The sequence below is a fragment of the Eptesicus fuscus genome, chromosome 11, assembly GCF_027574615.1.
Source record: "Eptesicus fuscus isolate TK198812 chromosome 11, DD_ASM_mEF_20220401, whole genome shotgun sequence".
Classification (NCBI taxonomy): Eukaryota; Metazoa; Chordata; class Mammalia; order Chiroptera; family Vespertilionidae; genus Eptesicus; species Eptesicus fuscus.
The window spans coordinates 38453482-38478562 of record NC_072483.1 but is presented as its reverse complement, the minus strand read 5'-3'; the positions used below and the strand labels follow the sequence as shown (position 1 = coordinate 38478562).

Sequence of the window (25081 nt, the reverse complement as noted above, 5' to 3'; positions counted from 1 at the left end):
TGAAAGTATGACTGTAGAAGAATACTATTTTGCCAAACGAACAGAGACTATGCTTAGTTATAGAAGACATGTTTAACCTTTTAATTCTACTGCCGCGCTTTGTAAAATCTGGGGTATTTAAAAAATTAAATCCCGAGTAGAATAAAGGAATCGAGAAAAAAGCAAGCGAGTGCAAAGGGTTAAGTTGTAGGTTTGATATAATAACAAATTTAAATTCTCTATAGTTGGCTTTATTCAAAAGGGTAATCAAAATGCCAAATTTTTGAAATGACCTAATAAATGAAGACACACAGGGAAGGAATTACTAGGAATTTTAAATGAGTAAGAATTTATTTTAAAATTTTTATGGACATGTAGATTATTCTGCATTTCAAATGATTAAATCAACAGGTGCAGTATTTAATGGACATTAGTATAATAAAATTGTTTTTATTTAATATTGAAATTGTATTTCATGGTAATTTCTTTAAAATATACAGTTTTGGGTTATTATATTTTTATTTTATATTCCCATGAATTTTGTGAAGTACCTGGCTCTCATGTATGAGAGATTTAAAAATTTTACTATATCTTCTAGGTTCTAATTGAGATTTAGCATAGCCTCTGAAATATTGGAATCTTTCAGTTGAATATGATTAATGAATGTTGCTGTATGCTGTTACCTCCTTTGAATACATTTAGAAATCATGTACTGGTTTATGTAATCCTTATTTTGTACATAACACGTTATAAACAAGCTAGTTTGTGACTAATTTTTTTTTTATTTTCTTCAATTTGGAAGATAAATAGCTGTTACTTAACAAAAAATTGTTACTTTTTATGAAATATTAGACATCTGTACAGTTTGTAATCAGCAGCCCTATAATTTTTATCTTTTTATTCGATTGACCTTATTTACTTGTTTTTTTACTTGCGGTATCAGCTTATTTATTACACACAGTTTCCAGTTGTCTTTTTTTCTAGTCCCTATTGTGTACTATTGACATTCTAAAGTACATTTTTGTGTTTTTCCTCAGTTTATGTCTAAATATTCGAATCTTACTACTCTTCGATTACCTTACCAATTTTCTGGTTGTTTACAAAGTCTATACATTCAACTGTAATGTTTTAATTATAGACTCTATATTAAATAATATAAATATCTTTGGAAAACCTCAGTCCCTTTTTGTCAGCTATGTGGAACCTAGTTTTCAAATAACAATAGATTCCAACTGTGCTGATATAAGCCCAAAATACACAGTTTTTCTTCCTATCTAAATACACTTCTTTCATCTAAACAGTGGATAAATGATTAATGCCTTTGTGTAGTTATTCTTGGTTGAGTTCCCATCATTCAGGCCCTGCTGAATATACATTGGTGTCATTTCACCAGCAGCGCCTTCCTGCCTTCCCGCAGTGCAGAAGAATAGCTTTTGCAGTTTTTTGCTTATACTGGTTTTTTTTTTTTAGACCTTTCAGAATGGTAGCCACCGTGAACATGTCACTTTTTTTTTTTTTAAAGCAGGGTTGCCATTAGATAATGAAGGTGCACATCACTTTACATCCTATTTTTAATGGAGAGTGATATTCTTAGAAACGCTTTAAAGACCATATAATATAGTATACTGGCAATATTGAAAATTTCCCATGCTGTATTGTTGAGATTTTTCCCTCTAATTTCTTTATGGATGTTATAATCGAGGAAAAATATTTGCATATATCTTGGAAAATTAGCCTCGGAGGTTGTAACTAATTTGGTTATCTAGCAGATTAGTTATTTGGAAAAGATTGTTTCTGAAATTTTAGAAGGGGTAATACAAGACTTTCCTTTGGATTATTTTCAAATATTTCCTTAATCTTTACCCTTCCTTGAAAAACGTATTCTATAAAATTTGGCTTCTCTCCGTTTTTAGAAGTTTTAACTGAAAACATTTAAACATTTAAATTACATTTTTTGGTGACTTTCTACATTTAGTCATTTTGCAGTGATAAAACAATCATTATTATTCGTAACTTATGAGAGGAAATATTGCCAAAGTTTACAATTTTCTTTTCATTAACTTTAAGGGGAGAAACTTTATAAATCTTTTATATTTTAATATGACTTAGTTATTTTGAGATCTTCTTTGAGCTCTTTTTATTCTTAGCTCCCCCACCCCCACCCCCCAAAAAAAGAAAAGAAAGAATAAGGCTTACTGATTTTACTGTCTTTATGTTTCTGTTTGAGTATAGAACTTTTTCTTTCAAAAATGCATTTGAGGTATACTGGATAACAACAGTCTTTGTATTACTGTTTAAACAACCTGATTTATCAGAGCCATATCTATGATGTATATAATTTGAGGAAATTTTTAACACTAATCTTAAATCCTAAGGCATTAAAATAGGTTGGTATGGTATTAAATATTTTTTTCTTTTACTATGGTAAAAGTCATCAGAGTCAAATAAATCTTTAATATTCCAAGTTTTCCATTTTATTTTTAAAACCTTTGTTCTTTATAAACTTGAACTCAAGGAGGCTGCTGAGTGAAGATTCCTGGATACTATCTTTTTGGTTTTTTTTTAAAATACATTTTTATAGATTTCAGAGAGGGAGGAAGAGGGAGAGAGAGAGAGAGAGAAACATCAATGATGAGAGAGAATCATTGATTGTCTGTCTCCTGCACATCCCATACTGGGGATTGAGCCAGCAACCCTGGGCCTGTGCCCTGATCTGGAATCGAACCGTGACCTCCTGGTTCACAGGTCAATGCTTAACCACTGGATACTATCTTAATGAGAGGAATAATGAGTGTATAACTTCTAATTAGCAAACTTTCAGTTAGAAAGATTCAGTAATTTTGTTCCAAGTTGAAACTTAACCATTTTTTAGGAATAAAATATAAAAAGCATTGTTACATTAACTAGGAAGTTAATTCAGATGTTTTTGCTTGTCTGTCTGGTGTTTGGTTTTGAGGTGCAGAATGGTGGCGAACAGCAGATGTTCATACTCGTACAGGGGCAGCCTTCTTTCCACCGTTACTGGGCATTCCACCACTGTTTGCTCCTCCAGCCCAGAATCATGATTCTTCTTCATTCCATTCAAGGACTGCAGGAAAAAGTAATCGAAATGGTCCTGAAAAAGGTATTAACTTAAATTAAGTATTTAAAACCCTCTGTTTCAATATGTATTATCAGTAGAGTTCAAGTTTAATAATATTTATAAAACATTGTGCTGGACACTTTCACATTGCATTGCTTAATTCTTATAATAACTCTTCGGGATTGGAAATATTCTCATTTTGCCACCAACATTAAATACCATGTAGTGTTTTTTTTTTTTTTTTGCAACCAAGGTTAAATAAGTTATTTAAGGAAATATTGCTTATAGATTGATGTAGCATAGCAGGATTTGAACCCAGGTCTTCTAACTCCAAACTCTGCAGCTTTTGCCTCGGTATCTCACTAGCTTTATTATGTAACCCACTATAATATTTACTTCTTCTGTAATTAAGCTTTAAGTTGATTAAAACTAATACCCTAGTATTCTTCTTTTTTAATGATTATTAGCATTTCTGTTGTTCATGGTTGTTAGATTATCATTTGCAAATTATAATAACATTTTAGATGGTTTAGTATTATCTTTTTGCTTGAGGAAGTGTTTGGGGGAGTTTGCTCTGAAAGGATGAGTGTTTGCATTTAATTATCTTTCTTGATGTTTTAAAAAAAATTGAAGTGAAATCACATAAATGTAAAATTAACCATTTTAAAGTGAATAATTCAGTGGCACTTAATGCATTCACATCATTGTGCAACCATCACCTCCATGTAATTTCAAAACATTTTCATCATCCCAAAAGGATTTATGTGTTGTGAATATCTCATAGATCTTATACAAGTTGAGACCTTTTGTGTCTGGCGCTTTCACTTTGCATTATGTTTTCAAGAATCATCACATTATAGCATATAGCATTACTTCATTCTTTTATGTGGTTGAATGAATTCTATTGTATAAACATCTTTTCTCCCCCCAAGGTGTAAATGGGTCAATAAATGGAAACAGTACTTCATCTGTGTCTGGTATCAACACATCTGTACTATCCACTACTGCTTCCAGTTCCGTTGGACAAACTAAAAGTATAAGCTCAGGTGGAGGAAATCGAAAATGTAATCAGGATCAAAACAAAAACCAGCCTTTGGATGCTAAAGCTGACAAAATCAAGGATAAAGTAAGTTATTCTTTGAAGGACAAATTTATAACGGATCTATATGTAGCATTCCAAAGGTCAAACCATCTTTGTCTATGGAATAATTTATTATGAGTTACCAAGATCTATTTTTGTGGATATTTATTTTTATGGTGTGGTATTAATATCATGTATCTTAAAAATTAAAACTGTCAGCACCAGTAAATAATGAAAATAATAATAATAGATAAGATTTATTGAGAACATACCAGCTCTGCACAAATTGCTTTGCATGTAATATCTATTTCAATCCTCCCCATATCTCTAATGAGGTAGGTACTATTATTAAAATGGGGAAACACAGCCCTAAAATAGTGGGTCAGTTAGTGGTCAGGATTCGAAGTCAGGCAGGTTGACTCCAGAGCCCATGCTTTAGGAAGCCAAAAGCAAATAAGAAAAGCTTTTTTAATAGTAATTTTCAAATATAGAGTGGACAGAATAGCATAATAACCTTATGTACCCATTATCCAGGCTCAGTAATTATCACCTTGAGGCCAACTTTATTTTGCTATGTCCAGATAATCAATTTGCTGTACAGATAATCAATTTAATGCCTCTCAGTTCTAAATTCACCCTCTTCTTAAAGATTTGATTGATTGATTTCAGAGAGGGAAGGAGAGAGAGATAGAAACATCAGTGATGAGAGAGAATCATTGATCGGCTGTCTCCTACACACCTCCTACTGGGTATCACGCTGCAACCTGGGCTCGTGCCCTGACCGGAAATCGAACCCGGACTAACTGGCTCATAGGTCAAAGCTCAACCACAGATTCACACCAGCCACGCTGCTTTTTGTTGTTTTGACAGTTGGCACAATGTTAAATCATGTTAGAAGTGGGTTCCAGAGAAACCCTGGAATGGAAGGGTTTTCTGTTCCTGGTTCCAGTGTTTTCTTCTTGTTCTTATGCTGTGGCTGCTGGTTGTATGTAGGAGACTAAGCAGTGCACATCATATAGTGAGTTTCACAGGCATCCCAGCAGACAGCTCATTCCGTAGACCCCCCATTGTCGGCCTGTGGTTTCATTTTCTGCGGTTCCATTTACTTGTGGTCAGCCACCATCTGAAAATATTAAATGGAAAATCACAGAAATAAACCATTCATAAGTGTTAAATTGCGTGCTGTTCTGAGTAGTATGATGAAATCTCACACCGTCTCACTTCATCCCCCCTGGGATGTGAATTACTCCTTTGCCCAGTGTATCCAGGCTGTATACGCTACCTACCTGTTAGTCACTGGGTGTCCATCTCGGTTATCAAATTGGCTATTATAGTATTGCAGTGCCTGTGCTCAAGTAACCTTTATGTTACTTAATAATGATCCCAAAGTGCAAGAGTAGTGATGCTGACAATTTGGATATACCTAAGAGAAGCTGTTAAGTGCTTTCTTTAAGTGAAAAGGTGAAAGGTCACTTGACATAAGAAATGGAAAAAAAAGTATCCTGAAGTTGCTAAGATCTACAGTAAAATGAATCTTTTATTTAGTGAAATTGTGAAGCAAGACAAAGAAATTTGTGCTAGTTTTGCTCTTGTACTTTAACTGTAAAAGTTATGGCCATAGCGTGTGACAAGTGCTTAGTTAAGATAGAAAAGACATTAAATTATTTGGTGGAAGACCTGAACAGAAAATGTAGTCCAATTGACAGCAGTGTGTTGGACCAGATATCGAACCTATACAGAGACTTCAGCAAGGGATCCCCTGAAATGAGTGACACCAAGCCATATATTGCAAGTAAGGAATGGTTACACAGATTCAAGAATAGGTTTGGACTGAAAAATATAAAATTATTGGAGGGAGGGAGAGAGGGAGAGAGAGAGAGAGAGAGAGAGAGAGAGAGAACACATTCGCATATTATAATTGATCTACTTTATTATTAGTTACTAGAGGCCTGGTGCACAAATTCATGCAAGGGTGGGGTCCCTCGGGGTGGCCTTCAGAGATTAGGCCCCAGCTCGCGCCCCCACCCTCACAGCCCCACAGCCCCGCCTGGCACCCCACCTTAGCCTGGTGCCGCCCCCTCACCTGCTCCACCATCCCGCCTACAGGGCGATCAATCAGGGCCAAGCCCCCTGCCTGGCTCCCTCAGTACCTGGAAGCCGGGCGGCAGCTCCACCCCCCACCGCCGCCGCTGGTCACAGTCTGTGGGGTGATTGGCGGGGCAATCAGGCCCCTGTTTGCACCTGCCTTGATCTGGCGCCACCCGCTCACCTGCTCCACCATCCTGCCCTGGTTCCACACTTGTCGGGGTCCATCAGGACCAGCAGCGCCTCCACTGCCGCCTGCTGCCAGCGCCACGTCGCCGACATCCTCCATGTTCCATGCTGCCCCCTGGTGGTAAGCGCACGTCATAGCAAGCGGTAGAACTCCCAGTCAAATGACTGCCCAAGGGGGCAATTTGCATATTAGGCTTTTATTATATAGGATTGTTGATAATCTCTTAATGTGCCTTAACTTATAAATTTTATCATAGTTATGTATATATAGGAAAAAACGTAGTATATATAGGGTTCAGTGCTATCTATGGTTTTAGTCATCCATCCACTGGGGGTTGGATCATATCCCATGTGGATAAGGGAGGACCACTGTAGTACATTTTGGGGAATGCCACTGGGTGGCTTTCCAACTAATTTTACTGGTGCCCCAGCTAGCAGGTTCCCAACAATTTTTTTTTTGCATTCACTTTCACCTGTGATACCTCAGTGAGCTCCTCTGCCATCCAATGGGCAACAGCCACATCCTCTCCAACAGAGTTTGAAGCTAAGTCTTAGGTAATGAGGACTTGGAGGAAAGAGGCCCTCTTCCAAGTTTATCTTAGAGTAGTCTACCATAGCCCTACAGGAAGTGGTAATTCCATTCATTTTCTTTCCCAGTATTCTTTTTTAAATTTTTATTTATTGATTTTAGATAGAGAGAGAAACATTGATTTGTTGTTCCATTTGTTTATGCATTCATTAGTTGCTTCTTGTATGTGCCCTTACCAGAGATTGAACCCCAACCTGGGCGTATCAGGACAATGCTTTAACCAACTGAGCTACCCAGCCAGGGCCCATTTCAGTATTCTTTTTCCCCTCATAGTAGTTCATCTTCTGCTACTAATTCTTTATGATAAAATTTCCCTGTTCAAGTTGCTAATGTGGTTCTGCCTCCTGACTAGACCTTATCTATACTAATAAAAGGTTAATATGCTAATTAGACCAGGTCAACCAGACATCTTCCAGACATTGACTTCCTTCTGGACAAAGCCATGGTGGCAGGGGCCAAGGCAGAGGCGGTTAGGGGCGAGATCAGGCCAGCACAAGGAGCAAGCAGTTAGGGGGTGATCAGGCCATTATGGGGGAGCAAACAGTTAGGGGCAAGATCAGGCCAGCGCAGGGAGCAAGCAGTTAGGGGACGATCAGCCTGGCTCAAGGGAGCAAGCAGTTAGGGGGCGATCAGGCTGGCATGGGGGAGCAAGCAGTTAGGGGCGATCAGGCCGTTATGGGGGGAGCAAGCAGTTAGGGGTTGATCAGGCCGTTATGGGGGGAGCAAGCAGTTATGGGGCAATCAGGCTGTTATGGAGGAGCAAGCAGTTAGGGGGTGATCAGAATGGCGTGGGGGAGCAAGCAGTTAGGGGCAAGATCAGGCCTGCACAGGGAGCAAGCAGTTAGGGGGCGATCAACCTGGCTCAGGGGAGCAAGCAGTTAGGGGACGATCAGGCCGTTATGGGGGAGCAAGCAGTTAGGGGGTGATCAGGCCAGCGTGGGGGAGCAAGCAGTTAGGGGTGCAATCAGGCTTGCAAGGGGGAGCAAGCAGTTAGGTGCGAGATCAGGTCGGCACGAGGGAGAAAACAGTTAGGGGGCAATCAGGCTGGCACGAGGGAGCAAGCAGTTAGGGGGCGATCAGGCCGGCAGGGGAGGGCAGTTAGGGGGGATCAGGCTGGCAGGGGAGGGCAGTTGGGGGCGATCAGGTCGGCATGGGGGAGCAAGTAGTTAGGGGCATGATCAGGCCGGCGGGGGAGCCGTTGGGGGTGAGATCAGTCAGGTAGGCAGGCAGAGGTGGTTAGGGGCGATCAGGCCAGCAGGGGTGCAGTTAGGGGCAATCAGGCCAGCAGGGGAGCAGTTAGGGGTGATCAGGCAGGCAGGCAGGCAGAGGCAGTTAGGGGTAATCAGGCAGGCAGGCAGAGTGGTTAGGGGTGATAAGGCTGGCAGGGGCGTAGTTAGGGGCGACCAGGCAGACAGAGGCACAGTTAGGGGCAATCAGATCAGCAGGGGAGCAGTTAGGTGCATCAGGCTGGCAGGTAGAGTGGTTAGGGGCGATCAGGCAGGCGGGGGCGCAGTTAGGGGTGATCAGACCAGCAGGGGAGCAGTTAGGAGTGATCAGGCAGGCAGGCAGAGTGGTTAGGGGTGATCAGGTTGGCAGGGGAGCAGTTAGGTGCATCAGGCTGGCAGGCAGGCGAGTGGATAGGAGCCAGTGGTCCTGGATTGTGTGAGGGATGTCTGACTGCCAGGTTGGATCGGGCCTAAACCAGCAGTCGGACATCCCCTGAGGGGTTCTGGATTGGAGAGGGTGCAGGCTTGGCTGAGGGACCCTCCCCCTCACCCCATGCATGAATTTCATGCACCGGGCCTCTAGTTTGTTTTTTTTAAATAAATCTTTATTGTTCAGATTATTACAGTTCCTCTTTTTCCCCCCCATAGCTCCCCTCCACCCAGTTCCCACTCCACCCTCTGCCTTTACCACCCCCGCCCCACTGTCTTCATCCATAGGTGTACGATTTTTGTCCAGTCTCTTCCCGCACCCCCCACACCCCTTTCCCCCCGAGAATTGTCAGTCCACTCCCTTTCTATGACCCTGATTCTATTATATTCACCAGTTCATTCTGTTCATCAGATTTTTTATTCACTTAATTTTTAGATTCACTTGTTGATAGATATGTATTTGTTGTTCATAATTTTTATCTTTACCTTTTTCTTCTTCTTCCTCTTCTTAAAGAATACCTTTCAGCATTTCATATAATACTGGTTTGATGAACTCCTTTAGCTTTTTCTTATCTGTGAAGCTCTTGATCTGACCTTCAATTCTGAATGATAGCTTTGCTAGGTAGAGTAATCTTGGTTGTAGGTTCTTGCTATTCATCACTTTGAATATTTCTTGCCAATCCCTTCTGGCCTGCATAGTTTCTGTTGAGAAATCAGCTGACAGTCGTATGGGTACTCCCTTGCAAGTAACTAAATGTTTTTCTCTTGCTGCTTTTAATATTCTCTCTTTGTCTTTTACTCTTGGCATTTTAATTATGATGTGTCTTGGTGTGGTCCACTTTGGATCCCTTTTGTTTGGGGTTCTCTGCACTTCCTGGACTTGTAACGTCTATTTTTTTCACTAGGTGGGGGAAGTTTTCAGTCATTATTTCTTCAAATAGATTTTCAATATCTTGCTCTCTCTCTTCTTCTGGCACCCCCATAATTCAGATGTTGGTCGCTTGAAGTTGTCCCAGAGGCTCCTTACACTATCTTCATATTTTTGGATTCTTTTTGCTTTTTGCTTTTCCAGTTGGGTGTTTTTTGCTTCTTTGTATTTCAAATCTTTGACTTGATTCTTGCGATCCTCTAGTCCAGTGATGGGCAACCTTTTGAGCTTGGTGTGTCAAACTTCGCTAAAAAACTGAGCATAACTTGGGTAGTGTGTCACTTTGAGGAAAAAACTAACTCCAAGACTCTAGTCGCAGATGTTTCATCCTCAGGAGCAGCAAATGTTTCATCCTTGGCATGCGGCCACCTCAGCGGCCACATGTCATCAGAAATGGCTACACGTGTCAGTGCTGACACGCATGTCATAGGTTCGCCATCACTGCTCTAGTCTGCTGTTGGATCTCTATATATTATTTTTTATTTCAGTCAGTGTATGCTTAATTTCTAGTTGGTCCTTTTTCATATCCTCGAGGGTCTCACTAAATTTATCGGTGGTTTCTAGAAGATTCTTGAAAAACCTTATAACCGTGGTTTTGAACTCTATATCCAGTAGTTTGCTTTCCTTCATTTCTGTCATTTGTGACCTGTTTCTTTGTCTCTGCAATTTGGCTGCCTCCCTGTGTTGATAGAGTGACTTTGTGTGCTAGGTGTCCTATAGGTCCCAGTGGCTCAGCCTCCCCAATTACCTGAGGTGGACACTCTTGATGCACCCCTTTGTGGACTGTGTGTACAGTCTTGTTGTAGTTAAGCCTTGATTGTTGTTGGTATCACTGGGAGGAATTGACCTCCAGGCCTATTGGCTGTGAGGATCAGTTGTGTCTAAGATGGGAGAACTTCTGTGCTAGAGACACCCTTATGGGACAAGACATGCTTCAGTGGGGCTTTGGTGCTCACTGAGTCTGCCCCTTGAGTGTGTCTTTTATGGATCTGAGGAGTTGTAATCTGGATGGTCCCACTCTGATCCCTGGGTACACTGGCTCTTGTATCTCCAAGGAGGTGCCAATTTAGCCTCTGCCTGGGGCCACCCAGCAGGAGTTACGGAGAGATCTGCAGATTCCTCTTCTTTGTTTGGGTTTTGGAGGTACCCAGATGAGGCCCAACTGTGAAGCAATGCAAACTGCTGTGGGGCCTTGGGCCTTATTTTGGAAGTTCTGGGGCTCTCTGACCCAGCTGCAGTTTGTTAGGTAATTTTAGATTGCAAACGGCCAGGCCATTCATATGCCAAAGCCTCTGTGCACAGCTTGGATGGGGGAGGGTCTCAGGGAATCAACAGGGCAGAGCAAACAGCTATGGCTGATCCTCAGCCCTTCCCTAAGAGGCCCCTGGGTCTCAGTGTCCCGCGGTAATCGCTGCAAGCACCTCTAAGAGAAAGCCGCCCTCGATTTCTGCCCGAAGCCAGACAGTCCAGTTTCTCCATGTATGAGTCTGGGTCCCCAGAGTCTCGCCCGGAACTGGAGTTCAGAGCAGTCAGGAGCTTGTGTCTCCCTCCTGATTGAAAAAGACCACAGCGTACTCAGTTGCCAGCCCTTCCCGTGCGAGCGTGCGCCTCGGTACCTCTGCACTTTACTTCCGCACCTCCTCTGAGTCTCAGTGTGCTTTTCTCTTTGCTTCTAGTTATAGAGTTTCCACTCAGCCAGCCTTCCTGTGGTTCTGGATGATGTCCGTTTTGTCTTTTAGTTGTAGTTTTTAATTGGTTGTGCGAGGCAGCAATTTCAGGTGTTTACCTATGCCGCCATCTTGGTTTCTCCTCTAGTTTGTTATAAAAGCATATGAGGATTGTATTGGGTGTGCAAATCAAATGTGGTAAATCTACTCCAATATTTTGTCACTCTAAATAAGCCTTTGGATTTCCTCTTCCACATCATGCCAGGGAAGCTGTGACATATCAACTTTATTAAATATAGATCACCTGCATTCCTCCCCTCCTGAGGGTATTGCCAGGGTGGCTACACATGGGTGTGGGCCCCACCTGTTCCCTCCCAACAGTCTAGATGTTGCTTCTTCTTTAAATCACTAGTTGTAGGACTTTTGTTTGGCTAGATTTCAGGCGATTCTGAATGACTGTCATTCTCTAGTTCAGTTGTAATTTTGATGTGGTTGTAGGAGAATTCGAGTACCACTTTCACCTACACCACCTTCTTGACCAGAAGTTCTCTACCTGTTGCTCTTCAAGTGCTCTTTACTCTCCTCCCTTATCATTTGTTTCAAGGGCATTCCCAATAGAGTGAGCTCCCAGGGTCTATCTGTGCTGCTGCCAGCTTCTTTGAATGCCAGACAGTGACTGAAACACCATCCATTCCTTATTCTCATAGTATTTTGAAACAAATCTCACACATCATGCCCTGACTATATGACTATATATATTTCTACAAGTTGAAAGTCCATATTTTTTAAAACTTACACTATCCTACCTCTTAGAAGTAGTGCTAAAATCTAGTAAAATCTAAAATCTTCAGTACCATAACAATGTACAAGTCATTGAACAAGAATTTGGAGGCATGGATATGAAACAGACCCTTTCCTTAGTTCTAATAAGGACTCTACATTGACCTACCTAAACAAAATCAGTGTTGTTAAAGTAAGAAGTGTTTCCAGTAACAGGTACTAAAAACTTTCAGAGGCACCTCTCTAATGATAAAAGGGGGTCAATTCTGAGGTAGCATAGTGGTGTTCATAGACATCTACATAGAAATAACACTAGAAAGACATGGGTTATCAAATGAGGAAAACTAGAACTTAAGATTTCAGAAGATGAGTACCTTTGGATCATACATGGTCTGGCATGAATTGTAGTAGTAGGCTGTTGAAGTAAAATGGAAATGAAGGGCATTGTCGCTAAAGAAGAAGATCCTATAGTTTTTACCCAGTAATTTTCAATTTTAAGAAGCTTTTAAAAAATTCCTTCCCTAGTCCTCTTCTGATATAGTTTGAAAAGATATTCTTCAGTTAATTTTGATAATCCCTCCTGGGTTATACGGTTACATCATTTTGTACTGCTCACTTAATATCCTTAAGTCCAAGTCCCTCATTTAGTCTGCATGTTTATTTAGAATAAAGATATTTTAAATTAAACAAATTAAGTCACAAACTAAAATATGCACACAGCCTGTTGGTAAAAAATAAAAATTAAAAATTAAAAAAAATTCAAGTTTGAATAAGTTCCGCTCCTGCTGCCATGCACAACAGCCAAAACATAAATGGTTTGCTGATTTTAAATCATATGTAATCACTCCCTCTAATAGTTTCTTATCCCACTTAGAATTAATCCTTGCCATGGCCTACAAGACCCTGTGTGGTAAGACCCCTGCCAGTCTATCCTGCCATATCTCCTATGTCCCTGGTTCCCTGTGCCATACATAGCTAGTCTAGTTAGCTTCCCCATTCTGTGAACACATCAAACTCGTTTCCTTTGCTGCTTCCCATCTTGAAGCATTCTTTGCTTGTTCTCCATTTAGGTCTCAGCTCAGAAAGGTTCTATCTGTATCTAAATCTTTACCCCACCCCACCCCCAACACACACACTATCTATCCAGTTATCCTGTTTTTTAGTCATGATATTTATCTCTAAAACCCCTTATATATATGTTTGTTGATTCTCTACAGCCAGATCCCACTAGGGCAGAGTTGTTGTTTCTTTGTCACACCCTTCTATCCCCAGAGACTAAAGCATTCCTAGTACATAAGAGCCTTGACTATGTGCTAGTTTTTTATTGGAATAAATAAGTATACAGTGAAATGAAAGTTCAATGAGAGGGTTCTGAAATGCTTTTCCAGATTGAATGGGGGGGGGTTGCTGGGGGGGGGCGGTGCGGTTAATAAGCTCTTCTTTGATTATTTTTTGATGAACCTAAGAAGACTCATTTTTTAAATGTTTAAATGGCATTACAGACATACTACCTAATTATGTGTGAATGAAAAAGAACTAACTACACACACACACACACACACACACACAAATAGTAATTAAGGAGATGAAATTGGTGATATTGACACTCATTTTTCTCTTTTTACTAATATCTGGACTTGCAGCTCATATCTCCTTTGTTGTTGTTTTTTAAGTAGGGTCTAAATTTGTTACCTTATAAAAAAGCATAGACACTTTGCACATGGTCAGAGTATGCTATGCAAAACCTCCTGCATCAGAATCACATTACGGGTGTGTTAAAGATCCTTGTGTGCTGTTTGGAATTGGGACCCAGGAATCTGTGGGTTGCAGCAAGCTTTACTAGTGAACAACGCACCATAAAGATTTAGGGTCTGCATATCTAGACTTCATTCTTGAGAAGTGTAGGCCCCATTTCTCATGCCATCTATAATAATAAAAGCGTAATATGCTAATTATACCAGACAGCCGAACTACCTTCCAGATGTCCTTCTGGACGACCTTCCAGACCAAACCTGGGCTGTGAGAGAAGCCCGGGTCCCGGGTGCCTGCCAGCAGATGGAGGGAAGCCCAGGTCCCAGGTGCCAGAGGGAAGCCGGGGGAAGGAAGGCCTACTCTTACACTAATTTCATGCATTGGTCCTCTAGTCTTTAAATAAAAAAACACACAGATGACTTGGGCATGGAATAGGAGTTTATTTCTTCCTGCTAAATCACCATAGCTTCCTCATTTCTTTCCTTTCATAGCTAGCCCCTACTGAAACCAAAAGGTGATAACTTCAATTTAGATTCCTTATGATTTTCATAGTCTTACTATAGGTGCTTAGAAACACACAATAGATTTGGTTGGCAAGGAAGTGTTTCTCCAACAAATGGTAGGCTTAATATTCCTATATTACTATTGTTTCCCTTTCATCTCTACTTTGGTTCCTTGTCACTTTCTGCTTTACTGTGAGAGAAGATAGCTCAGGGAGTGGTGATAACTGTTAGTTGGCTTATTGAAGGCATGTCTCTGGGGGAAGCATTACAGTTGCTAGTTTGGAGCGTGACAGTACCATTGAAAGTGAAATAAAACAGCAGGAGTGAATCTCCTCACTTCTATGCATTTTACTAGATTTGAATCAAATTTCAGAAGGCACAAAGGAAGAGTATAGATTTGCAATCTGTAACTATGGCTTAAACTTGGCTTCCTGGTAAAGAGGTAGATGATTATCTTTCCTTCACCAGGCCCAGTAGTCATGAAAGGCCCTATTTCTATTAAGACCATAGCTTTCATATTTGTAAGATCATAGCTTTTGTAATTGGTTGATTATCTTTTCTATATTTTGTTCTTTATCTATCAACAAACACTATTGAAATATTCCTAAGTAACTTTGGATTGTACTCAATCTATTGCTCTGTCATTTCAGTATTTCTCCCTGCAGTCTTCCTGTTGGCAGAATTTTAACTTTTCCAAAGTTATATAGGTATTTAGTTATAATTCATATCATGATTTTTCCTCTTTTTATCCACTACTATTGTCTATCTGTAAACCCCAAACTTTCCTTTTCTATGACCTAATGTTCCTTTCTTCCAAGTTTAGATTTCCTTTTTCCTATAGAATCTTAAAGGTTCCAGAAATTAATATTTCTTTATCACATTTTTCTTTTTTTATGTGAAATATGAAAAATTAAAGTTTTGACCTTAATTAAAGCAGCTCGTAAGTCCTTTGCTACCTATCTTATCTTCTCTAGAGCACTTACTACTGTATGGAATTATTTGCTTTTATATTAATCATCTGTCTACTACCACCACCACCATTACCACTAGAATGTAAGTTTCTTGAAGGCAATTACTCTTATCTTAAGCATCATTGTAGCCCAACACCTAGAAAGGTGTATTTGGCATATTATATGTAAATATTTGGCTACTAAGTTACTATCTGCATAAAGAAAGAAGACTAAAGCTAAATATAGAACTTCCATGTATATAACCCTTATAATTGGAATTATTATTTTGTAAATTATTCTTATTGATGCCTAACTGCTCCCCTGCCAGCCTGTTTGCCCCTAACTGCCCTCCTCTGCAGGCCTGGTCACCCTTAACTGCCCTCCCCTGCAGGCCTGGTCCCCCCAACTGCTCTCCCCTGCAGGCCTGGGTCCCTCCCAACTGCCCTTCCCTGCAGGCCTGGTCTCCCCCAACTTCCCTCCTCTGCCAGCTTGGTCACCCCTAACTGCCCTCCCCTGCAGGCTTGATCGCCCCCAACTGCCCTCCCTTGCAGGCCTGGTCCCTCCCAACTGCCCTCCCCTGCTGGCCTGATTGCCCACAACTGCCCTCACTTGCAGACCTGGTCCCTCCCAACTGCCCTCCCCTGCTGGCCATCTTGTGGTGGCCATCTGGTGTCCACATGGGGGCAGCCATCTTGACCACATGGGGGCAGCCATCTTGTGTGTTGGAGTGATGGTCAATCTGCATATTACTCTTTTATTAGATAGGATAGAGACCTGGTGCATGGGTGGGGGCCAGCTGGTTTGCCCTGAAGGGTGTCCCGGATCAGAGTGGGGGTTCTCTTGGGGCATCGGGTGGCCTGGGTGAGGGTCCTATGGTGGTTTGCAGGCCGGCCACACACCCTGGCGACCCAAGCGGAGGCCCTGGTATCTGGGATTTATTTATCTTCTGTAATTGAAACTTTGTAGCCTTGAGTGGAGCCAAGCCTCCTGTTTGCTCTGTGGCTGTAGCCATTTTTGTTGGGATTTATTTATCTTCTATAATTGAAACTTTGTAGCCTTGAGTGGAGGCCTAGGCCCACCAGGGTGTGTGGAAAGCTTGGCTTCCTCCATTACTGGGGAAACCCAAGCCTCCTGCTTGCTCCGTGGCCGCACCCATCTTGGTTGGGTTAATTTGCATACTTGCTCCTGATTGGCTGTTGGGCATGGCTTGTGGGTGTAGTGGAGTGATGGTTAATTTGCATATTACTCTTTTATTAGATAGGATTTTATAATATACTATATTGAGATTTCCCATACCCTGTACATGTCAGAGCTTGTATATTTTATTGGAGAATTCCTGTCACATAAGTTAATTTGATTAGTTTGTTGAATAATTACCCTTATAACATTGGAGTTTTCCCTATTTCCTAAAGTGACATTTTGAGATTGAAAATATCATTTGAAAATTAAAAGAGCTTACCTCTTACTGAAACTTGAATTTTTCTAAAAATCTTGTCTTTATCCAGAAACCAAGGAAGAAAGCTATGGAAAGTTCTAGCAACAGTGATAGTGATTCAGGCACATCATCAGACACCTCAAGTGAAGGCATTAGTAGTAGTGATTCAGATGATCTAGAGGAAGATGAAGAAGAAGATCAAAGTATTGAAGAAACTGAAGATGATGATTCTGATTCAGAAAGTGAAGCACAACATAAAAATAACAACCAGGTATAAATAGTTCCCTTGGCCTCATCTACACAGTATTTGTATTTAGGGATTAACTTATTTATCCTGACTCTCAAAGTCTGTAAAGTTTAATTTTAATCATTGCCTTTAGTTCTCACTTTTTAAAAAAATTGATTTTAATAAGAGAGAAAGGAGGGACAGAGAGAAGAGAGAGAAACACACATAGAGAGAAACATTGCTTTATTGTTTCACTTATGCATTCATTGGTTGATTTCTTATATGTGCCCTGATTGGGGGTTGAACCTGCAACCTTAGTGTATTGGGACGATGCTCTAACCAACTGAGATACCGGCCAGGGCAAATTCTTACTTTTGCAAAAGACAGAATAGGAGATGGAGAAATATTTTAAAGAGATATTTACTGTATTTCTCCTGCGCTTTATATATCTATCACAGGTCACTAGGAACACTTCCTTTTTTTCCTGCTTGGTGTTCTTTCTTTTAATCGATGTTAAGCTCTGCCTTTTAACTTTTATTTACAGGTGCTATTACATGGTATTTCAGACCCAAAAGCAGATGGACAGAAAGCAACTGAAAAAGCCCAGGAAAAAAGAATACACCAGCCATTACCTCTTGTGTCTGAATCCCAGACCCACTCATCATTCCAATCCCAGCAGAAGCAGCCTCAGGTTTTGTCACAGCAGCTTCCATTTATTTTCCAAAGCTCTCAGGCAAAGGAGGAATCTGTGACCAAACACACAAGTGTAATACAGTCTACGGGATTGGTGTCCAATGTGAAACCTCTATCTTTGGTAAATCAAGCCAAAAAGGAAACTTACATGAAACTCATAGTTCCTTCTCCTGATGTACTTAAAGCAGGGAATAAAAATACCTCTGAAGAATCTAGTCTTTTGACCAGTGAATTGCGATCTAAACGGGTGAGTTAAAAATTATTTATAGAATAATTTTATTATTAGGAAAAGAGCTTTTATATAATCTTATAATATGCAGGTTTTAAATTAAATTCTTCTCTTATTTTTATACTTTTTCTAGTCACCAGGAATCAAATATGCACATCAGCAAACTAAATTTCTCTGATTTTATATTTGTATGTACATCTGCTTAATATATTTTTGGCAACACAATCAAGTCATTTTCCCCCTGGTTTAATGATTTAACAGTAAGGAGATAAATATACTTGAATAAGACATACTTCATGATCACTTTTGTTTAAAATATAATGTCCTTCTAATATCAATATATTTTTAAAGAAATGAATTATTGAATCATTTACCTTTATAGTTCTATAATTTAGCAATTTTAAGTGTAAAAATTCTTTATAAAGACTCATTTTCCTTTGCCATTCTTAGTGAATAATATCAAATACAAAATATTTTGAGTAATTTTTATTTACACAAACACCAGAACCACTCATCAGAGAAATTTTTTCAACTTGATTTTCTTCCTTTGATTTTATTTACTTTATAGTCTACATCCATATGTTCAGTAAAATTCTAGTAATTAAATGATCAATACTTTACATTTTAGAATGAGCTCGGAGTAGAGGAAAATATTATTTTGTTTGAACACTGGTTTTGATTATAAAAATTATCATTACACTTACTAAATATGAGCTAGCACTCGTAGAGCATGTACTGTTTGCCAAGGATTGTTTTAAGTGCTGAACTTGCACTTATTCATTGAATACTAATATCTATTAGTGCTGCTAATGTTGTTATGACCAGTAAAAGATGATCAAATTGAGACACATAGAACTTTAACTTTCCCAAGATCACACTGCTAGTTAGTGATGGAGCTAGAATTCAAACCTAGGAATATGGCACTAGAGTTCTTTTCTTAACCACTATAATATTCTGCCTTTCTTTAAAAAGTCACATTGTTCTAGTCCATTGACTCTTGTTTTACATCAAGAACAGGGTCAAACATAAATGACTTCAACAAATAGGCTTTTTTGAGAATGTAAACAAGTAATTCTCATGTGTACATTAGAATCACCTGCGAAACTTTAAAAAGGAAATACCACCCAGAACAATTAAATCAGGTTCTCTTGTCTTGAGATTAAGGTGTTACATATCTAAAATATTTCCAAGGTGATTCAAATGTGCCAGATTTGAGAACCATTGATTAAAGGGAGTGATAGTGGTATCATAATACCATGCACATTATAATTTGTAATGAACCATTCAATCATAACAATGTATTATTATTGGCATCACGTTATTGACTCTCCATGAGTAAATTAAGCAAATTAAAAATTACATTTTGGAGGCTATTTTAATTTTCATTAATGTATATTCCACTTTAAGATAAATGAATTTACCGAATAACATCAAGAAGTATTTGCATTATGAAAGGTTTCTTAATTTTTTAAAGACTTTCTTATTTAAAGAATTTTATATGACTGCCTATTAGAAAGTCACTTATTAAATATTTGCTTAATAAATGTAGCCAAGCTAGGCTTTCGACACATATGATCTTATGTAATCCTTACAAAACCGTGTGAGATAAAGATATTAAGGCTCAGAGAGATTAAGCCACTTGCCAACATCACATAACAATTTACGAGCAGAAGTGTCTTAAACAGAGATCATTCTGATTTCAAAGAACATGATTAAGATGAAATAATTCATTGTTTTTGAAATAATGGTTGTTAATGGGAAATATTTTATGTGAATGGACATTCACATTAGACTCAATTCTAAATGACTTTATCTACTTGTTCTTGGTACTTAGTATTAACTTAAAGGGCATTTTATAAATACTTCCCTAATACCAACTCTTTTTCTTCATATGCAATCTAAAATAAATAATTTTGCTTTATGTCCTATGATAGTCTCAATTGTTTCATGATATCTACTGTGTATCTGCCTTCCTCACTATTCTGTGCTTTTCTTGGGTGTTATTTAATCATTGGGTCCTTCTATTACTCTTACACTGTAGACATTTAATTCAAATCAGTATACATTAATTGGATATATAGATCAATAGTCAATTTTCTTTATCAGTTTTGCCTAGAGGGTTTTTCTGTAGTCTTCAGAGACTCTGGTTGAGTCCTGGGAGCAAGAGCTTGGAGATAGATCAGAGCTTCTTCATACCTATCTCTTCCTATACTCCTGTCATCCAAGTGGATGTCTTAAAGCTGAAAGACATTTGCTACTATACAGGTTTCAGTTTTCTCCCCTACTTTTTATGTTCCACCCCTCAAATGAAAAAAGAGAGCATGTTTGCTATAAAAGAGTAACTGGTATTATTCTTGGATATAAAATATGGATATCTATCTTTGGTTATTTTTTTTAATCTTCAGAGTCAATATATGGGAAGAGATTCTTCAGAACTGGAGAGGATCAATTTCAGAAAATTAAAATACAAAATATAAAACTAAAGGGAAAGTTTTTGTTTTTATGACTGTTTTGATCCTATATATTTAGAGGGAAATTTTACTACCTATAAAAAAGCACAGAATGATTATGTGACATAATTGTGCTCTAGGAAATGAAAATACAAGTTTTTCTGCTGAAAATTTAAATCAGTATATGTAAATATGAAGTTTAAATACATTATACATATACTTATACAATATACTGTGGTATGCAGTAGTTATCCTATATAATAAAAGTCTAATATGCAAATTGTCCCCTTGACCTGGAGTTCAACCGGGAGTTCGACCAGGGCGCGGGGCCAGCTGGCCAATCGCGGGAAGGGAGGCCCCAGCCAGCGGCAGCAGCGTCAGGCAGCTGGGGGAAGGGAGGCCCTGGCTGGCAGCCGGCATCCACTAGGAATCCTACCCATGCACAATTTCATGCACTATGCCTCTAGTATCATATAAGTATTAACTAAAATTGAGTATGTTAAAGCATATTAATATTAAAATTTTGCTATAAAATTATTTTCCAAAGGCAAAAGCAATTATTTGCTAGAATTTTCCATATTTTATTCACTAATTAAATATTGATTAATTATGGGGCAATGCCTTGGGTGTGAATATTATGTGATAGTCTTTGTTTATAAAATTAATAATTTAATTTTCTAAGTGAAGAAGTTTATATAGGAATTGTGTGTTGCTAATTAGTACTAGTGCTTTAAAATATTTCATAAGTGATTTTGTATGGCATTCCATCTGCATTTATCCCTGTGAAATACCCACCACAAATCTTTGCTGCCTTGATTTTTAAAAGCCCGGGTCCAATGCTGAGAGCGCTACTGATTTTAATTTCAAGGCAACCATTTTCATTACAGAATCTTATCTTTTGTATCTATAACTTAAAATGCTTTAATCATCCTATTTCAGTTTATATTTGCATATAATTTTAATTTATTTTAATAAATAAAATCCATGATTTTACTCTGTTCAGGACAATTCTGTTAGCCAAATAATTTTTTATTCCTTTTTTACAGATGTAAATTTTAAGGCTTAGTGGTTTAAGGATAATTTTTCTAAACTTTTATTATACTATTTCCAATGATAATATGCTGAAGGCACCCTAAAGTTGGCCCCCCAGAATGTTGAGCCAGCATTTCCATCAGCCTCATATCACGTTGACTATAGGTTGTACAGGACAGAATATAAGGAGGTCAAGATGCTCAAAGGATAGAGGCATATGTTCTCTGGCTGAAACAAGCATGAAAAGCTGCTTGGTTGAATTTTGAAGAATGAACAGCATTTCATTAGCTTAAAATTTATAAAAGGAGGATGCTTCATGCAGAGAAAATAGTTATAATAAAATGTGGGTGCACAGGGTGTGACAGGTTTGACTAGAAAGGTATGCACTTTATATGAAAAGTATTTACTTTCTAAAGTTGGCAATGGTGGAGGAAGCACTAAAGCTTTTGACTGAGGAGCTAATATATAATATTAGACTTATATTAAGATTTAATTGACATTTGTGTAAAGCATATATTGAGTTGGGTGGGAAGAAATGGTATGGCTTAAGTTTGAGCAATATTTTAATGAAAGAATCCAAAGACATAGTAATATGACTGACTGACTTGGAGAAAAGTGAAGGACAATTTTAGAGTTTCAAGCTTGGATTATTGAGAAAACGGGAGCAATAGTAAAGAGAAGGGGACAGTCGGGAAACATATGTAAGAGGGAAGGACTAATTGAATTTTAATATATTATGTCTAGCCAAGGTTCGGCAACCAGCAGTCTTCACAGCCACTACTTTTACAGCACTTGTAATCATGATTTAAATTTGTATATAAGCAGTTGTCAGATACTGCAGACGGTCGTTGTTCTTATTGTTGATTTGTTCTTTTAACTTATGTTTCAACAGGAACAATATAAACAGACATTTCCAGCACAGTTAAAGAAACAGGAGTCCTCCAAGAGCTTGAAGAAGGTTATTGCAGCTTTGTCAAATCCTAAAGGAACCTCTAGCTCACCAGCACATCCAAAACAAACACTAGAAAACAACCACCCTAATCCATTCTTGACAAATGCACTTTTGGGTAATCACCAACCAAATGGAGTTATTCAAAGTGTCATTCAAGAAGCTCCTCTAGCACTTACTACCAAAACTAAAATGCAGAGTAAGATTAATGAGAACATTGCTACTGCAAGTAGTACCCCTTTTTCCTCACCTGTAAATTTGAGTACAAGTGGAAGAAGGACCCCTGGCAATCAAACAGCTGTGATGCCCTCTGCCTCTCCCATACTCCATAGTCAAGGGAAGGAAAAAGCAGTTAGCAATAATGTAAACCCAGTAAAAACACATCACTCTCATCCTGCAAAATCTTTAGTGGAACAGTTTAGAGGAACAGATTCAGACATTCCCAGTAGTAAAGATTCTGAAGATTCAAATGAAGATGAAGAGGAAGATGATGAGGAAGAAGATGAGGAAGATGAGGAAGATGATGAATCTGATGACAGCCAATCAGGTTATTTTCTATTTTAAAAATTTAAAGTATTTTAGTAAATGCTACGTGAACCAAAACATTTTAAAAGAGGTTCTTAAGTCACAGGCTTATAATTATGTCATTCACTATGTCTCACACAGCTTATGTATATTTCTGTAGAGAGCTGATAAAATATAGGCGTAACTGAAATTGGAAATCCTGAGTAAAATTCTCAGCTTTGTTATTCATTTAGCATTAAACAAATAATACTTTAAAGCGAATATAAATAACGCATGAAAATCATGAAGTTGCTTAATTTTCACTTAATTCAGCGCAACTAATTTATCCCTTTTTGCATCTCTTCTGCTACTTGTTAAAATGTGTCACAGTCATTCAGAAAGTAGCAAAAACCTAAATCCCTATGCATGTCTGTTAGCAATCAGAATGCATTTTAATAACATTTAGTATTCTTCCTGATTTTATTTTTATTCACTTCCTGGGGTTTTTTTTGTTAGCTTCTTTTTATTTTTCTTCCCCTTAACTTTCCTTCCTGTTCCACAGAAGATTGAAAATACAAGATAGCTTAAATTTTAAATTCAAAGATGAAATATATATTATCAAAGTTTTTGGATTTGTTAACTGGTCAGCCACAAATCCAATTGTAAATTTGCTAGTCACCAATATGAATAGGGAAATATAGTCAGTTATGCAAGGTAAAGTATTTATGAGGTAAAAACAGCTACTTACTCAGGGCAAGAACATCTTTTCCTGTAATATTTTTTCTGGTGTTCCCATAAACACAACTTTCCATGGTAGATAATGAATGTCAGTATTAACATCTGTCAAAGACAGCTTTATAATGAACTTCAGTGTAGACAGATAATACTACACAAAACACAATTCCACAAAAGCTGTTGTTCCGGAAGCCATTAAGATACAGTACAAATATCAGTCCTATGTTTATCCAGTTTAATCCAGGAATAGATTTTACATACCTGTAGGAATGGATGCATTTATAGGACGACATTGCTAGAACAAACTTGAATTATTAAACATTAAATTACCCCCCACAGTTGTGTTAGTAATCCCAGTCTTTTGTGAAGCCTGAGCAGCATGATGGAGTCCTAACACCTACATAGAATAACTGCAGCCAAAAGAGCAGGAATCTCCTTCAGAAAATTGTTTTCTTTCATGTCAAAGTGCAGATGAAAAGGTGATGGCAGTCCCAGTCTTCTCTTTCTCATAGTAAACTACAATTCTTAAGCTATTGAGATCTATTAGTTTAAATAATCAATTCGATCCCCTCTACACTTTAGTTTCTCCATTAAATTAAAAGTGACTTAAAGCCTCTAGGCAGAACTCATCCTGTGAATAGTGTCATATGAGGAGAACTATTTTATGAGTAAAATGGATACTTTAATGAAGAATTTTGAGGTTTTATAGCCTGCAAACATTGTACTCAAATAGCTTGCCAGGTAGTAATTTTTACATTTATGCTTCAGGAAGATGCTCATTTGAGTTCTTATTCACAGATGCTGGTTCCTGAACTATTCCATTTAGGTACAAACTGCAAATTGTTGGTGATTATCTAGTTATAATATACAAATGCTTCTTTTACTTCCCAGAATCAGATAGTAATTCAGAATCAGATACAGAAGGATCAGAAGAAGATGATGATGATGATAAAGACCAAGATGAATCAGATAGTGATACTGAAGGAGAGAAAACTTCAATGAAACTGAATAAAACAGCTTCCTCTGTCAAAAGCCCTTCCATCAGTCTCACAGCTCACTCAACACCTCGTAACCTCCACATAGCAAAAGCCCCAGGCTCTGCTCCTGCTGCCTTATGTTCTGAATCCCAGTCACCTGCTTTTCTTGGCACACCTTCTTCCACACTTACTTCAAGTCCACACTCTGGTACCTACACTTTATTTTTATTATTGTAAAGTAGAAGGCAAACCATAGCAAGAATTCTTATTTATACAGTGGTCTGAGGATGATCTCATTGGAATCAAGTGTTCAGCTTAGATTTAGGTTGGCTAAGAAAGGTCAGCATGTATTTTCAAAGGATATGACCCATTTCCATTTTTATTCTCTGTGCTTACAGTTTTAGAACCTGCTTAATGACAGCTCTTGATTTTGAATACTTTCCTGCTTCTGTGTTTAGTTTATGCTTCTACAACTTAGTATTTGATTGACAGTGGACTTTTTTGTACTTTAGAAAAATGAGCTCACTTGGTTACTTAAGATTCAATTGCATATCTGCCCAACACATCGCCAATCATTTGTATTAGTGAGTAGCATTAATATTCCATTAACA

The 25081-nt window shown here is 38.5% G+C and overlaps 1 protein-coding gene across 3 annotated transcripts in view; it reads left to right on the top strand.

The window, feature by feature from the left end:
* The window catches only part of BAZ2B (bromodomain adjacent to zinc finger domain 2B), a 306755-nt gene that overhangs the window by 138274 nt on the left and 143400 nt on the right, over positions 1 to 25081 (top strand). For all 3 annotated transcript variants that reach the window (XM_028141153.2, XM_054722921.1, XM_054722922.1), the window contains exons 5-10: positions 2942 to 3103; positions 3994 to 4187; positions 16746 to 16946; positions 17446 to 17841; positions 22198 to 22801; positions 24385 to 24678. In XM_028141153.2, coding sequence (XP_027996954.2) covers positions 2942 to 3103; positions 3994 to 4187; positions 16746 to 16946; positions 17446 to 17841; positions 22198 to 22801; positions 24385 to 24678 — 1851 coding nt within the window. The remainder of the gene's footprint in view (positions 1 to 2941; positions 3104 to 3993; positions 4188 to 16745; positions 16947 to 17445; positions 17842 to 22197; positions 22802 to 24384; positions 24679 to 25081) is intronic.